Raw genomic sequence first — 14,739 nt, 5'->3', positions numbered from 1 at the left:
ATTCTAATACAACTACTGTATGACTCACTAAAGCTGATTTTATTCAACGAATTAATCTCCGCCCCCCCCCCCGTGGACTCGGTAATGGTTTCGACCGGCCACCTCTGATGACGTCATCCTCAGGCGGTTGTTTTTGTCAGCCTGAATCTTCCCTGACAGGAACGTCCCTCAAACTCCACCTGTTTCTCAGTCAAACCGAACTTTTCTGACTTCCGGGCGTCTCCTGTGACTGAAGCGGCTCCCGGAGACATTATGTCCCCGGCGGGAGATGGACTGGCACCGGCTGGAGCTCAACCCGAGGACCGCTGCGGGCGTGAGGCGAGGTGAGGCCGCTCCGGAGCGGCGGCGGTCAGACCCGCGGTGTCGGCCCTCAATGCCACCGCTGTTATTATTCACTTATATAAAGTAGTATATATGTGAAGGTTTTATTAAATTAAAGTAAATTGATTTTAATTTCAATGAATATAAATTAAATATAAAGTGAAAGCCTTTCTTTCCCCCCTCCAGCTAAGCTGCAGTCCGTCCAGGAGGTGTTCTCCCTGTCCGGCCTGGAGCTCCAGACCCTCACCGGTCTGTCCTCCTCTGACGTCCAGGAGCTGCTCGCCGCCGCCGCCACCGCCTGCAGGCCACACCCTCCAGTCCCAGGTGGGATCAATAGGTGATCAGATCAACGTTGATCCGATCACCTATTGATCCCTGTGTTTGTGTCTGCAGCCCTCCTCCTCCACCGCGGGGAGCGTCCCCGTCTGGAGTCCGGCCTCAGGCTCAGCCTCGGGTGTCCCGTGTTGGACGAGCTGCTGAGGGGGGGTCTTCTGGTCGGGGGGGTCACCGAGCTGTCAGGAGAGAGCGGGGCAGGGAAGACGCAGCTGGCTCTGCAGCTCTGTCTGTCTGTGCAGTACCCCACCCAGCATGGGGGCCTCAACGCAGGTCAGTGAACGCACCCTTACCCCCAGGCAGCGTCACAGGAACCCCCCATGGGTTCAGACGTCACCTGTCATGTTAACATGACTCAATGTTGTCCTCCTGTAGGAACTAAAGGATGTAGGAACCAATGTTGTCCTCCTGTAGGAACTAAATGATGTAGGAACCAATGTTGTCCTCCTGTAGGAACTAAAGGATGTAGGAACCAATGTTGTCCTCCTGTAGGAACTAAATGATGTAGGAACCAATGTTGTCCTCCTGTAGGAACTAAATGATGTAGGAACCAATGTTGTCCTCCTGTAGGAACTAAATGATGTAGGAACCAATGTTGTCCTCCTGTAGGAACTAAATGATGTAGGAACCAATGTTGTCCTCCTGTAGGAACTAAATGATGTAGGAACCAATGTTGTCCTCCTGTAGGAACTAAATGATGTAGGAACCAATGTTGTCCTCCTGTAGGAACTAAAGGATGTAGGAACCAATGTTGTCCTCCTGTAGGAACTAAAGGATGTAGGAACCAATGTTGTCCTCCTGTAGGAACTAAATGATGTAGGAACCAATGTTGTCCTCCTGTAGGAACTAAATGATGTAGGAACCAATGTTGTCCTCCAGTAGGAACTAAATGATGGAGGAACCAATGTTGTCCTCCTGTAGGAACTAAATGATGTAGGAACCAATGTTGTCCTCCTGTAGGAACTAAATGATGTAGGAACCAATGTTGTCCTCCAGTAGGAACTAAATGATGTAGGAACCAATGTTGTCCTCCTGTAGGAACTAAATGATGTAGGAACCAATGTTGTCCTCCAGTAGGAACTAAATGATGGAGGAACCAATGTTGTCCTCCTGTAGGAACTAAATGATGTAGGAACCAATGTTGTCCTCCTGTAGGAACTAAATGATGTAGGAACCAATGTTGTCCTCCAGTAGGAACTAAATGATGTAGGAACCAATGTTGTCCTCCTGTAGGAACTAAATGATGTAGGAACCAATGTTGTCCTCCAGTAGGAACTAAATGATGTAGGAACCAATGTTGTCCTCCTGTAGGAACTAAATTATGTAGGAACCAATGTTGTCCTCCAGTAGGAACTAAATGATGTAGGAACCAATGTTGTCCTCCTGTAGGAACTAAATGATGTAGGAACCAATGTTGTCCTCCTGTAGGAACTAAATGATGTAGGAACCAATGTCGTCCTCCTGTAGGAACTAAATGATGTAGGAACCAATGTTGTCCTCCTGTAGGAACTAAATGATGTAGGAACCAATGTTGTCCTCCTGTAGGAACTAAATGATGTAGGAACCAATGTCGTCCTCCTGTAGGAACTAAATGATGTAGGAACCAATGTTGTCCTCCTGTAGGAACTAAATGATGTAGGAACCAATGTTGTCCTCCTGTAGGAACTAAATAATGTAGGAACCAATGTTGTCCTCCTGTAGGAACTAAATGATGTAGGAACCAATGTTGTCCTCCTGTAGGAACTAAATGATGTAGGAACCAATGTTGTCCTCCTGTAGGAACTAAATGATGTAGGAACCAATGTTGTCCTCCTGTAGGAACTAAATGATGTAGGAACCAATGTTGTCCTCCTGTAGGAACTAAATGATGTAGGAACCAATGTTGTCCTCCAGTAGGAACTAAATGATGTAGGAACCAATGTTGTCCTCCTGTAGGAACTAAATTATGTAGGAACCAATGTTGTCCTCCAGTAGGAACTAAATGATGTAGGAACCAATGTCGTCCTCCTGTAGGAACTAAAGGATGGAGGAACCAATGTTGTCCTCCTGTAGGAACTAAATGATGTAGGAACCAATGTTGTCCTCCTGTAGGAACTAAATGATGTAGGAACCAATGTTGTCCTCCTGTAGGAACTAAATGATGTAGGAACCAATGTTGTCCTCCTGTAGGAACTAAATGATGTAGGAACCAATGTTGTCCTCCTGTAGGAACTAAATGATGTAGGAACCAATGTTGTCCTCCTGTAGGAACTAAATGATGTAGGAACCAATGTTGTCCTCCTGTAGGAACTAAATGATGTAGGAACCAATGTTGTCCTCCTGTAGGAACTAAATGATGTAGGAACCAATGTTGTCCTCCTGTAGGAACTAAAGGATGGAGGAACCAATATTTCTGGGTCAGGTTTCTGTCAGGAAGCATTAACCGACGCTAACGCTAAACTCTGAATGTTTTACTAGTTGATGTTAACTATTGGAGGATCAATTGAGAAACTTCATGAAATCAAACAGACATCAAACGGAAAGGGGCGTGTCTGACTTTTGATGAACAGGAAGTGACATCAGCGCGTCATTCAGGTCAGTGTGGTGGAACACCTCAGTGGATTAAAGCTGGGCTTAGCCTCTACACCCCCCAGGAGAGAATTAATCCAGCAGAGGTAGAGATGTTAAAGTTACATTACAGCACTACAGGATTTTATTATTATGGGATGTTTTAATGTCCTGCAATTATTTCTGGTCAGTTTGAGGGAATAGAACTTTAGTCTTTACAGTAGTAATGACATTACTTTAGTATTTACAGTAGTGATGACATTACTTTAGTATTTACAGTAGTAATTACATTACTTTAGTATTTACAGTAGTAATGACATTACTTTAGTATTTACAGTAGTAATGACATTACTTTAGTATTTACAGTAGTAATGACATTACTTTAGTATTTATAGTAGTAATGACGTTACTTTAGTATTTACAGTAGTAATGACATTACTTTAGTATTTACAGTAGTAATGACATTACTTTAGTATTTACAGTAGTAATGACATTACTTTAGTATTTACAGTAGTAATGACATTACTTTAGTATTTACAGTAGTAATGACATTACTTTAGTATTTACAGTAGTAATGACATTACTTTAGTATTTACAGTAGTAATGACATTACTTTAGTATTTATAGTAGTAATGACGTTACTTTAGTATTTACAGTAGTAATGACATTACTTTAGTATTTACAGTAGTAATGACATTACTTTAGTATTTACAGTAGTAATGACATTACTTTAGTATTTACAGTAGTAATGACATTACTTTAGTATTTACAGTAGTAATGACATTACTTTAGTATTTACAGTAGTAATGACATTACTTTAGTATTTACAGTAGTAATGACATTACTTTAGTATTTACAGTAGTAATGACATTACTTTAGTATTTACAGTAGTAATGACGTTACTTTAGTATTTACAGTAGTAATGACATTACTTTAGTATTTACAGTAGTAATGACGTTACTTTAGTATTTACAGTAGTAATGACGTTACTTTAGTATTTACAGTAGTAATGACGTTACTTTAGTATTTACAGTAGTAAGGACGTTACTTTAGTATTTACAGTAGTAATGACGTTACTTTAGTATTTACAGTAGTAATGACGTTACTTTAGTATTTACAGTAGTAATGACGTTACTTTAGTATTTACAGTAGTAATGACGTTACTTTAGTATTTACAGTAGTAATGACGTTACTTTAGTATTTACAGTAGTAATGACGTTACTTTAGTATTTACAGTAGTAATGACATTACTTTAGTATTTACAGTAGTAATGACATTACTTTAGTATTTACAGTAGTGATGACATTACTTTAGTATTTATAGTAGTGATGACATTACTTTAGTATTTACAGTAGTAATGACATTACTTTAGTATTTACAGTAGTAATGACATTACTTTAGTATTTACAGTAGTAATGACATTACTTTAGTATTTACAGTAGTAATGACATTACTTTAGTATTTACAGTAGTAATGACGTTACTTTAGTATTTACAGTAGTAATGACGTTACTTTAGTATTTACAGTAGTAATGACATTACTTTAGTATTTACAGTAGTAATGACGTTACCTTAGTATTTACAGTAGTAATGACGTTACTTTAGTATTTACAGTAGTAATGACGTTACTTTAGTATTTACAGTAGTAATGACGTTACTTTAGTATTTACAGTAGTAATGACATTACTTTAGTATTTACAGTAGTAATGACATTACTTTAGTATTTACAGTAGTGATGACATTACTTTAGTATTTACAGTAGTAATGACATTTCTTTAGTAACCTACAGTAGTACAGTAGGTGTCCCTGAATGTGTCGTGCGTGACGGTGCGTTCACTGCCCTCCTGTGTGTAGGAGCCGTGTTCGTGTGCACTGAGGACTCGTTCCCCATCAGACGCCTCCATCAGCTGATCTCAGGTCAGCCCCTCCTGCGCGGCGACACCCCCCCCTCCCTGATCAGCAGCCTGCGCTTCAGCGACCGCGTGTACATCGAACACACCGCCGACCTGGTGAGTCCCGCCCCGCCGACCCCGGGTCAGTGCCGGTGGCGTCTGACGGGCGTGTCCCCCTGCAGGATGCCCTCCGGGCGTGTCTGGCCCGCCGCGTCCCCCTCCTGCTGGCGCGGGGGCTGGTGCGCCTCCTGGTGGTCGACTCGGTGGCGGCACTGTTCAGGGCCGAGTTCCAGGCTGCTGATTGGCTGGAGAGAAACAAACAGATGCTGAGCTTCTCCTCCACCCTCCATCAGCTGAGTCAGCAGTTCAGCACACCTGTGCTGTGTGTCAACCAGGTAACACACACACACTCACTCACACACACACACTCACTCACACACACACACTCACACACAAACACACACACACACACATTGACGACTTGTTTCTCTTCAGGTGACCGACGTGTTCGACTCAGACGACAGTTTGGGGTGAGATCAGTTTGTTTATCTCCACAGGTTGTGTATTTGTTTGTTTAAATCGTTTCCTCTCCTCCATCCAGCCCACCATCTTCCGCTGTGGCGCCGGCGCTCGGCTTGGCGTGGGCCAATCAGGTGACGGTGCGGCTGATGATGCGTCGCCTCCCGGAGGTGGTTGCCCGCGGCGACCAGAGCAGCGCCCTCCGCCGGCTGGAGGTGGTGTTCGCACCCCACCTGGCTCGGGACGGACGCCACGCAGCCGTGTGGGCGGAGGGCGTCCGCGGCGTGCCGGACTCTGGCGTGTCGTCAGCACGGGTGCCTGACGATAAATAAATGTAAATAAATAGAAATACACAGGTGTGTGATAAACTGCTTTAAATCAGATGATTTAAAAACTTTATTTTAAAAACAGACAAAAAGTATGGACTCCAGTTTTCATGTTTATTGATTATTATTGATTATTGTTTTATTATCGATCTATTTCTATTTGGTGTTTTGTGTATTTAAAGTGACACACCTGTCAGTGACCGACGAACGGTGCTTTAGTGCGCATGCGCAGTTACATTCCTGGCTCCCCGAAAACCCTGTCACAATAAAAGCGTGGGATTAAATCAATTTTGGTGTTTGCAGCAGCAGAAAAATGAAGTTTTGTTTAGTTTTTCATTGGAGTTTCTCTCAGGCTGGTGAATTTAATTTAACAATCTGAGGTAAATTTAAAGGCTGGGTAGTTTAATATGGAATGATTGTTTTTACTCACCTATTTTTATGCCATTTTATAATGTAGTTTTATATCCTCTGCTAGCATTTGTCATCATTGCTCGTTATACAATATTGTTATGTGTATTTTATTAGAAAATCAAACTTTTTTACATTTAGTTGAACCCTATCTGTAAGATTCACATGAAAGAAGTTTGACTTTTACAGGATTTTTGACATTGATCATAAATCAACAACTAATGTTTTTTAGTTGTTCATTTGTTAAGTCTTAAAACTAAATATTAATTGTTTTTGGGTTTTTACAACTTTGAAGACTAGCTGTAGTGGAACGTCTTAGTGCGGTGCCCAGACTTTTATTGTGAAAACTGGACCGGAAAAAGATTGTATTTCCGGTGTTGATCAGCGCGTGAGCTTGACAGTGATGCGCAGCTCGTGAGCTTCAGACATCGACGCCGATGAAACATCGATTATTGACAGGAGGTGAGAATGCGTGTTTGTTTATTTGTTTTTGTTTGTTGACAAACAAACAGTCCGATGATCGTCATCTGTTTACCAATCATGACGTCATCAGTTTACGGTATTGATACAGAGCGATCAGCTCAGCGTGATGGAGGGTATTGATGTTTAGATAGCAGCGGATCATTGATTAAACACGATCGATATTGTTTACATTATCGTTGACATCAAAACAGGAACAACATGATCTTTTCAAATTAAAAGCCCGGTTAAAAATAAACACAAACAAGTAAACAAACACGGGTGTGACGTCAGGGCGTGGCTCTACAAAGTGCAATAAAATAATTAGTATTGATTACTGATCCTGGCCATTGATCCGTGTGTCTGTCCCAGAGGAGACATTTTTTTCTCCCAGAGTTTTGGGGGTCTTCCTGTTTCTCTGTTGGCTTCAAATTAGCATTCCGAAGGCTAGCATTCATTTCCTGTGACCCCACGTGGACATTGTGTTCTATCTGTGGAAGTGGGTGAATTATTTTCAGATTTTAAAATGTACATTTATGAGCTCCCCTCCTCCCTAATGATGATGTCATCAGCTGATCTGTTCATGATTACATAAAAAATTGAAACCCCAGCAGGATGTAAATGTCATTTAAACTTTCTCTGACGCCATACGTAAAATTCAAATTCTTTACAATTTGAAAAATTAAAATTTGAATGAACAATGTGCCTGATTTCCCGTCTCCCCAGCAGAGGGCGCTGTGACCATGACTCGTTCTATTCCTCTCTTCCTGGTGGGCTACTTCCTGTTGAGTCCGGCCTCCTCGGTGACCGTCGACCCGTCCGTGGAGGACCTGACCAATCGGAACACGGACTTCGCGGCGCGGCTGTACCGAACCGTCTCCAGCCGGACCGACGACAACGTCTTCCTGTCGGCGTTCACCATGTCCACCGCCCTGTCGGCGCTGATGAGCGCCACCGACGGGCCGACCCGGGACCAGCTGCTGCGGGCGCTCTACCTGATCGGACTGGACCCCCAGACCGTACCAGGTAGGCCCCAGGGGAGGGGTTGCCGCTCAGAGGGTGTGATCTGAACTGTAATGGATCAGTCCGTCTGTCCTGCCAGATCTGTTCCAGAACTTGAGGAACGTGGTCTTGCAGGGGAACGTCGCCATGAACCTGAGGCAGGGCGTGGCCGTTCTCCCCTCGAGGAACTTCCAGGTGTCGGCGTCCTACCAGGACCTGGTCCAGACCAAGTTTGGGGGAAACGCTCAGAGTCTGGTGTTCACGGTTCCTCTTGAAGCCACCGACACCATCAACACCTGGGCTCTGGACCAGACAGGGAACCAGGTCCAGGAGCTCATCACCAACCTGGACCCCCAGACCCAGCTCCTGCTGGCCACCGCTGCCTCCTACCAGAGTACGTATCACCATCAGATGGTAAGGGGTGATGATGCGATGAGTTTATGTCATTTCCTGTCCGTCTCAGCCCAGTTCAGTCCCGCCTTCAACGCCTCCTCCTCTCTGGACGAGCGCTTCTACGTGGACAAGTATCACGTCGTCATGGTTCCCATGATGCTCAGAGCCGATAAGTACTTCCTGGCGTATGATCGCTTGCTGAAGGTCGGCGTGCTGAAGCTGCCGATGGCCGACGGGACGGCCATGTTGGTTCTGCTGCCGGACGAAGGCGTGGAAATCACCTCTGTCGAGGAGGAAGTGACCGGCGAGAAGATCCAGGCCTGGATTGGCCAGCTGAAGAAGACGTGAGACCCGACATCCTTCGGTTTACTTACCCTTCGTCTTTCCTCCTCGTTTTACAATCAAGAATTTCCAATCAGGAATCTATAAATGTAAAATTTTGAAACGTCTTGTCGTTTTATTTTGAAAACAGGAAGTTGGAAGTGCAGGTGCCTCGCTTCATACTGGAGCATTCTTACGCTCTGAGGGACGTCCTGCAGATTCTGGACGTGACCCAGGTGTTCGAGGATGATGCTGACATCAGCAACATGGGCGGAGCTAAAGGACCCAAGCTCACGCAGGTGAGGAAATATTTCAGAAGTAGAAAATAAAAGCATGTCTTATTGTGAAAGAGGTTGAACTCTTTCCTTCCTCTTCAGGTTTATCACAAATCCGTCTTGGTCGTGGACGAGAGCAGCTCCGACGCGGGAGGCGCGGCCCCCGCCTTCTCGTCTCCTCCTCCTCGCCTGACCATCAACAGGCCCTTCATCTTCATCGTCTACCACCAGGCGACCCGCGGCGTCCTGTCCATCGGCCGCGTCGTCGACCCCACGAAGAAGTAAACCCTGAGTTCATGTCCGTCCCTCGTCCGCTAGAAGATCTCTAGGGGGTTTTGAACGCAGGGGCCGCTAAGGTGCAGCTCGAGGGCCAGAATCGACCCTCGAGCCGCACCTTTGCGGCCCCTGCTTTCCAGGGTTAAATATTTGATTAACGATACATTAAAGGCGTCCCATTGGCTCAGCTGGTCGTCGTTTAGCATGGCAACAACTCCTATGAATGCATTTCCTGTATTTAAGCACATGTACGCATTAAACCCTCACCATTAAACACTAAACGTAGTTTCATGTCGTTATTGGTTCGCGGCCCATTCCCCAAATTTGGTGGAACCAATAAAACATAAGTGCACACCAATCATTTGCATGTTTGGAGTTTACTGAACCAATCAGGTGACAGGATGTGATCATAAGAATACACGTTGCTCAGATGTCTGACCGGACTGTCCCTGTGAGGAAGAGATGATGTCCTGGTGCATTGTGGGTAACATTCTGAGACGTTATTCAGTCTTAAACTCTTGAAACTTGTTTGAATGGAAACTGCTCCCTGACTGCTGATTGGCTGATGGCCTGGTGGAGGTATGACATCGTATTCTTCAGTCTCGTCCTGATTGGATGCTGAAAGAGTTTGACTTCCTGTTTCTGTAGAGTAAACAAAAAGAAAAGCATACTTAATAATTTTAAGAAAATTATTTCTTAAAATTATTTTAAATCTGCTGCTAAATCTGCTTCTCTGTTCTAATTTGAGACATAACAGGATTAAAACGAGATCAAACTGGTAATCTGGAGCTAAGGTAAAATCAGGCTAAAACAAGTTGGTCTATGTGGGCTCCTGTATCTACAAGGTTTTGTTGAACCTTCCTTGAATCTCTGTGATTATTTCAATAAACTTGGACAGAGACTTGTCTCCTTTGTGGGGGTTGTCAGCCTTGGATCTGGTCTGGGGTCTTAACCTGTAAAAACATCCTAAAACCCTAGGGGTCTACCACCATGATATAGCAGGAACTCACATCGACAGTTTTTTGGACTGGCTCTCCTTCACCCCACAGCCCCGGTCCATTGTTTTACTACGTTGATCCAGGGTACTGGTTCTATGGTTCCTTGGCTCCAAGGTACTGCTCCTATGGTCTCTATGGTCCAAAGTACTGGTTCTATGGTCTCTCTGGTCCAAGATACTGGTTCTATGGTCTCTCTGGTCCAAGGTGTTGGTTCTATGGTCTCTCTGGTCCAAGGTGTTGGTTCTGTGGTCTCTCTGGTCCAAGGTATTGGTTCTATGGTCTCTCTGGTCAAAGGTACCGGTTCTCTGCTCCATCATATTGTTCCTGTGTTCCATGTTACTGATTCTGTGTTCCAGTGTAAGGGTTCTATGATCTCTCTGGTCTAAGGTGCTGCTCTTGTGGTCCATAGTGCTGGTTCTGTGGTCCAAAGTGCTGGCCCTGTCCAGGAGGCTGGTGGTGTTGCTGCGAATAAGGACCGGCATTGAAGAAGTTGATTGGGTTGCCATAGTGAAGTGGGCAGTCCTCAAGGAGTCGTCTATGAAACACAAGAGATTTATTATAGACCAATTACAGGGTGTCCCACCACTCCCCAAAGGGAACCACGTCCTGAATGTAGACCAAACCACCGTTAAACATGCCGGGGTTCTTAAACAGACGGTACCTTTGCTCGATAACAAGGACTTCCCGGGTCCAGATGTACTGCTCAGCTCTTTGACTTTCCTGAAACAGAAAACAAACCACACTTAAGCCTAGTCTTCACTGTCTCAGGTGTGAAATGTCAATTTAAATCTGAAACAATCAGTTTATTGTTCAGGGGGGTGTAGGCCAGCCAATTTTCCTTCGGCACATGATGTTTGGTCGGAACTCTTGGGACACAGACAAGTCAACAAGAAACTAAACAGAGGGATTGGCCAAAAGACAGAGGATCATCGAGCAGAAAAGGAAAAACTTCCAGAAGGAGGAACAAAAGTTGGATCCAAGGAGATTCTGGACTCGGAGCTAATGATCCAGTTCAGATTTGTGACCCCAAACAGTCACCAATGAAAGACGACCCTGAGCTTCTTCAAGCAAAGCAAACCAGCGGTTCTTACAGAGGTCTGTCCGAGTTGCTTGATTTGGACGTCGTTGGCTGACTACTCAACGACCGGCTCCGTGACAGTTTAGCCTTCCTCATCTCTTTACCTGTAAGAAGAAGAAAAATCATCGTCCTCATCAGGTTCAGTGCTTGACAGATGTCAGGAATGGATGTTTATGATATTGTTAGCAGTTGGTCAACCAGACAAGGGTGGGCAGTGTTCGCTATTAATACTAAAGATAGACGTAAATCGTTTTGCTGTTTTCGTCGTACCAGAAGAGGACAAGGTGGCTCCAGACGACGACACTGACATGGATTTGGTAGCAGAGAAACTGGTTTTACTGTCCCGTCCTGTCAATGAAAGGCCATTTAGAGACTGGACCAGAAAGTTAACCGATGTTCAGTATCTTCTGTCAAACATTTCATTCAAAAATTAACCAAAAACTTGAATTTGAGAGCTCACGTTTTCTCTCTGTATGTTTCTCGGAGATCAGTTTGTCTTCGTTCTGCTGGCGCTCCAGGTGTTCCTGACAAGAGGAGACACAGTGAACATGACGCAGGAGGAGGTCCGGACCGACCTATCAGGTTCAGACTCACCATCTCCAGGAGCAATGTCTCCTCTTTCTCCTTCTTCTGGTCCAGTAAATCTCTTTCCTGCCTCTTGTGGAACTGTAAAGATGAAACAAACCAGATGGAGTCAAACCAATGCTTGGTTCTACATCTACAGTTTGTTCCCAACGTTGAACTGCTTACAGGTTCTGTCAGGTCCAGTTTGTCCAGTTCCAACACTGTCTGGAAAACATGACGAACACAGTTAATTCATCATTGATGGATAGTCTTACACAATCTTTTGGCGGCGTTGGGCGGGTCTCAGGTGGTGATGGTGTTACCTTGCGGATGGTGGCCACCACGTCTTTGTCTTTCTCCCTACAGAGGAGCTTCTGGACGCAGAAGTCCAACTGCTGGAGCAGCTGTTTGTCCGCCGGGAGGCGGAGCGACGAACGCAACCTGGGCAACAACTGGCACAGCTTGTACCTAACAGGCAGGTCCACATGGAAACAGGCGTGTCACACCTGGATCAGAGGGGCGGTCCTTACTTGGCCTTAACGAGCTCAAAGCTACCTGACATTGGCGACGGGATCGTGGACCAGCTCCAGCGCCGGGATCAGGAAGTGTTTGTTGAAGTATTTCCTGGAGAAAATCTCAGTGGCTGTTTCGCAAACATCGAGGAACCTCAGGCGGTTCCAGTAGCTTCGCCCCTGAGCAAGGTCTGGGAATTAGAGATATGAGATGGAGGTTCAAGGAGGACGGCACCATGAGTCTCATCCCTTTGGGACTTTCAACCGGAGACCACAGACGTCTGACCTTGGATTAGCCGCTCCATCATCTCTTGCCGCTGCTCCTGGTTGCGGTTGTAACGCAGGAAAGTGCAGAACGTCCGAGCCGCCTCCTTCTGGACCGGCAACACCTTCTGCAGCAGCGACAAGAGGAGGGACTGTTAGCTCCGCGGTCAGGCGGTTTACCTGCTGTGATGCAACAGAACTTCTCGTATTGGGCCGTGTGCTGACGTTGGTGGTGAGGATGATGAAGATGCGAGGTGAGAAGCTCTGGTGCAGAATTTCTCCTGGTAGCAGTCGGGCCAGACAGCTGTAACGCTGCAGGAGCTTCTCATGCAGCCGCCAGCGAAGAGAACATCCGACCTTCTGCTCAGCGAGCAGCAGAGCCGACAAGAGCTCCGGGAACTGAGGAGCAAACAGGAGAACACAGGAGATGGAGGAGAATTGTCATTAAAATTATGAAATCAAGTAAACAAATTCACTGAAATTTCCACAGAAACACACAGGAAGTCAAGCATTAAATGACATCAGAGCTTCCTCACCTTGTTGTCCAGCGTCAGGTTGTCTCCTCTGGACAGAACCACCTCCAGAGTCTCCTCCAGATGATTCATGAGAGCGTCCAACACCTGGACAACAATAACATGTTCTGTACCTGGCCAGAAATTTAAATATGTTTATTTATCCTGTTTCGAAAGTTTTCTCAGATCTCACCTCCAGAGCGTCATCCTGCAGCAAAGTGAGGAACTCTTTGTGGATCAGCTGGACGTTTGAACCGAGCAGCTTCGCCACCTGACAGGAAGGGGCGGGGCAATCATGTGAAGTCATAAATACAGAGCTGAGTACTATGAGTTAATCTGTAACACCTGTTAGCTGGCGCGAGCCGTTATCTGACCTGGTGAAAACTGGCGGCAGCACTTCGCCGGACACTAATCTCTGGATCACAGCACAAACTGGAGAACGACGGGTAGAGCTCCGACAGGAAGTGAGCCGAGTCCGAAAACACCACCATGGCCTGGAGGCAGAGAGAGAGAACAGGAAGTGACATCTAACGCTTGTCGGTGAACTTTGCGGAACTGTTTGCCTCCGTGTCTACCGGGAGGTTGTAGCAGCAGTTGCAGCGGATCAGCGTCGACTCGTTGTTGCCGTCAGGTTGGGTTCCTTCGGTTTGCAGCCCGGTGAGGCAAAGAACCTTGAACCTCTGCAGCAACCGAGCCTTCAGCTCGTCCGTCAGAGAACCTGGAACACGACACCCAACCGTCAGACACACGACGGACCCTGGAGGCACCGCCGCCTCTGCTGGACCTGCTCCAGTGATGAGACCTCACCTTCCAGTCCGCTGCAGAGCTTCCCAAACTGGTAGGACAAAGACGCCAAGACGGCTTCGTCTTCTTGCGACGACAAATCGCACACGGACATCACCAGGGGAACCACAACATGGAGCCTGTCATCTGTAAGAGGAGGGAGAGAGTCTTGTAAAGGCTGCAGCTTTGATTGGTTCAGGTGAACACGAGTTGAAGGTCCGGTGTTGAAGGGTTTGGGCAGATCACCTGGATGAAGGTTCACGTCTGACTCTTAATCAGGTGCATTTGCATCTACAAAGGGAGAAGTTCCCATACTTGGCAACCACACCACAGGATGGTGCTCCACCCTACAGACCAGACCCGCAAGATGGTTCCATCCCTTTCGGACCACCATTATGTGCCACCTTGTTTCTATGGTAACCTACAATGAACCAACCCAACACTGACCCAATGAAAGGAAAACAAGGGAGAAGGGGAGTTCAGGTATAGCGCCGTCCACACCACTGGACGATGCTACACCCTACAGACCGGACCTTCGAGAAGATCACACGTGTCAATGTGGACTCTGACCACGGATCAACCCGGCGACTCACCGCCATCCATCATCTCCATCAGGTTGACGATGGTGTCGAAGGCAGCCAGGCGGACGCTGCTCTCCTCGTCGTCGGCGAGCTCCACCAGCTCGGGCAGCAGCTCCGTCCTGGTGTCCTCCACCCTGAGGGGCGACAGGAGAAACGGCGTCTCACCACAGTGGGACGTTTGATTCATACTCGCCTCCGTCTGAGTTTAGCAACGTTTACCCAGAAGCCCTTGCGATGCTCTCCAGCTGACGACACATGCAGGCCCGGACCTCGAACTCCAGGTCCTGGCATAAAGAACGGACCAATGGCAGCAGCTCCTTCTTCACTCTGACACAAACAGAAAGACATCGGTAGGGTCGGGTTCAAACCGTTGAGG

At 46.3% G+C, this 14,739-nt stretch overlaps 3 protein-coding genes across 4 annotated transcripts in view; 2 read left to right on the top strand and 1 right to left on the bottom strand.

The window, feature by feature from the left end:
• The first annotated feature begins 128 nt into the window (after positions 1 to 128).
• Positions 129 to 6,469, top strand: xrcc3 (X-ray repair complementing defective repair in Chinese hamster cells 3). Its single transcript, XM_068342452.1, has 7 exons — positions 129 to 323; positions 508 to 645; positions 715 to 927; positions 5,055 to 5,209; positions 5,275 to 5,487; positions 5,588 to 5,622; positions 5,694 to 6,469. The coding sequence occupies exons 1-7, from the start codon at positions 269 to 271 to the stop codon at positions 5,941 to 5,943; spliced, it is 1,059 nt and encodes a 352-aa protein (XP_068198553.1). The 5' UTR covers positions 129 to 268; the 3' UTR covers positions 5,944 to 6,469.
• Positions 6,470 to 6,683: 214 nt separating this feature from the next.
• On the top strand, positions 6,684 to 9,334 carry LOC137613322 (protein Z-dependent protease inhibitor-like). Of its 2 annotated transcripts, none has more exons than XM_068342446.1 (6): positions 6,684 to 6,807; positions 7,534 to 7,830; positions 7,907 to 8,200; positions 8,270 to 8,543; positions 8,672 to 8,819; positions 8,898 to 9,334. In XM_068342446.1, exons 1-6 carry the CDS (start codon positions 6,783 to 6,785, stop codon positions 9,078 to 9,080), a joined length of 1,221 nt encoding a protein of 406 aa, XP_068198547.1. In that variant the 5' UTR covers positions 6,684 to 6,782; the 3' UTR covers positions 9,081 to 9,334. The 2 variants fall into 2 exon arrangements, with proteins under 2 accessions (XP_068198547.1, XP_068198546.1); XM_068342445.1 differs by having other exon boundaries at positions 6,685 to 6,807; positions 7,531 to 7,830.
• An 81-nt stretch (positions 9,335 to 9,415) lies between these two features.
• The window catches only part of ppp4r4 (protein phosphatase 4, regulatory subunit 4), an 8,350-nt gene continuing 3,026 nt past the window's right edge, over positions 9,416 to 14,739 (bottom strand). Inside the window, exons 7-25 of the mRNA XM_068342429.1 lie at positions 14,583 to 14,690; positions 14,376 to 14,497; positions 13,807 to 13,929; positions 13,575 to 13,717; positions 13,374 to 13,493; positions 13,193 to 13,270; positions 13,024 to 13,107; positions 12,713 to 12,886; positions 12,510 to 12,615; positions 12,267 to 12,414; positions 12,035 to 12,179; positions 11,898 to 11,936; positions 11,742 to 11,813; positions 11,608 to 11,671; positions 11,418 to 11,495; positions 11,161 to 11,251; positions 10,731 to 10,789; positions 10,082 to 10,604; positions 9,416 to 9,713 (exon numbers count right to left, since the gene is read on the bottom strand). Of these exons, the coding sequence (XP_068198530.1) occupies positions 9,668 to 9,713; positions 10,082 to 10,604; positions 10,731 to 10,789; positions 11,161 to 11,251; positions 11,418 to 11,495; positions 11,608 to 11,671; positions 11,742 to 11,813; positions 11,898 to 11,936; positions 12,035 to 12,179; positions 12,267 to 12,414; positions 12,510 to 12,615; positions 12,713 to 12,886; positions 13,024 to 13,107; positions 13,193 to 13,270; positions 13,374 to 13,493; positions 13,575 to 13,717; positions 13,807 to 13,929; positions 14,376 to 14,497; positions 14,583 to 14,690 (2,323 nt within the window). The 3' untranslated portion in view covers positions 9,416 to 9,667. The remainder of the gene's footprint in view (positions 9,714 to 10,081; positions 10,605 to 10,730; positions 10,790 to 11,160; positions 11,252 to 11,417; positions 11,496 to 11,607; positions 11,672 to 11,741; positions 11,814 to 11,897; positions 11,937 to 12,034; positions 12,180 to 12,266; positions 12,415 to 12,509; positions 12,616 to 12,712; positions 12,887 to 13,023; positions 13,108 to 13,192; positions 13,271 to 13,373; positions 13,494 to 13,574; positions 13,718 to 13,806; positions 13,930 to 14,375; positions 14,498 to 14,582; positions 14,691 to 14,739) is intronic.

This window comes from Antennarius striatus, chromosome 19 (assembly GCF_040054535.1).
Source record: "Antennarius striatus isolate MH-2024 chromosome 19, ASM4005453v1, whole genome shotgun sequence".
NCBI classification, from domain to species: Eukaryota; Metazoa; Chordata; class Actinopteri; order Lophiiformes; family Antennariidae; genus Antennarius; species Antennarius striatus.
Note: the sequence above shows the minus strand (reverse complement) of the source record. Positions and strands in the feature narration are given on the sequence as shown.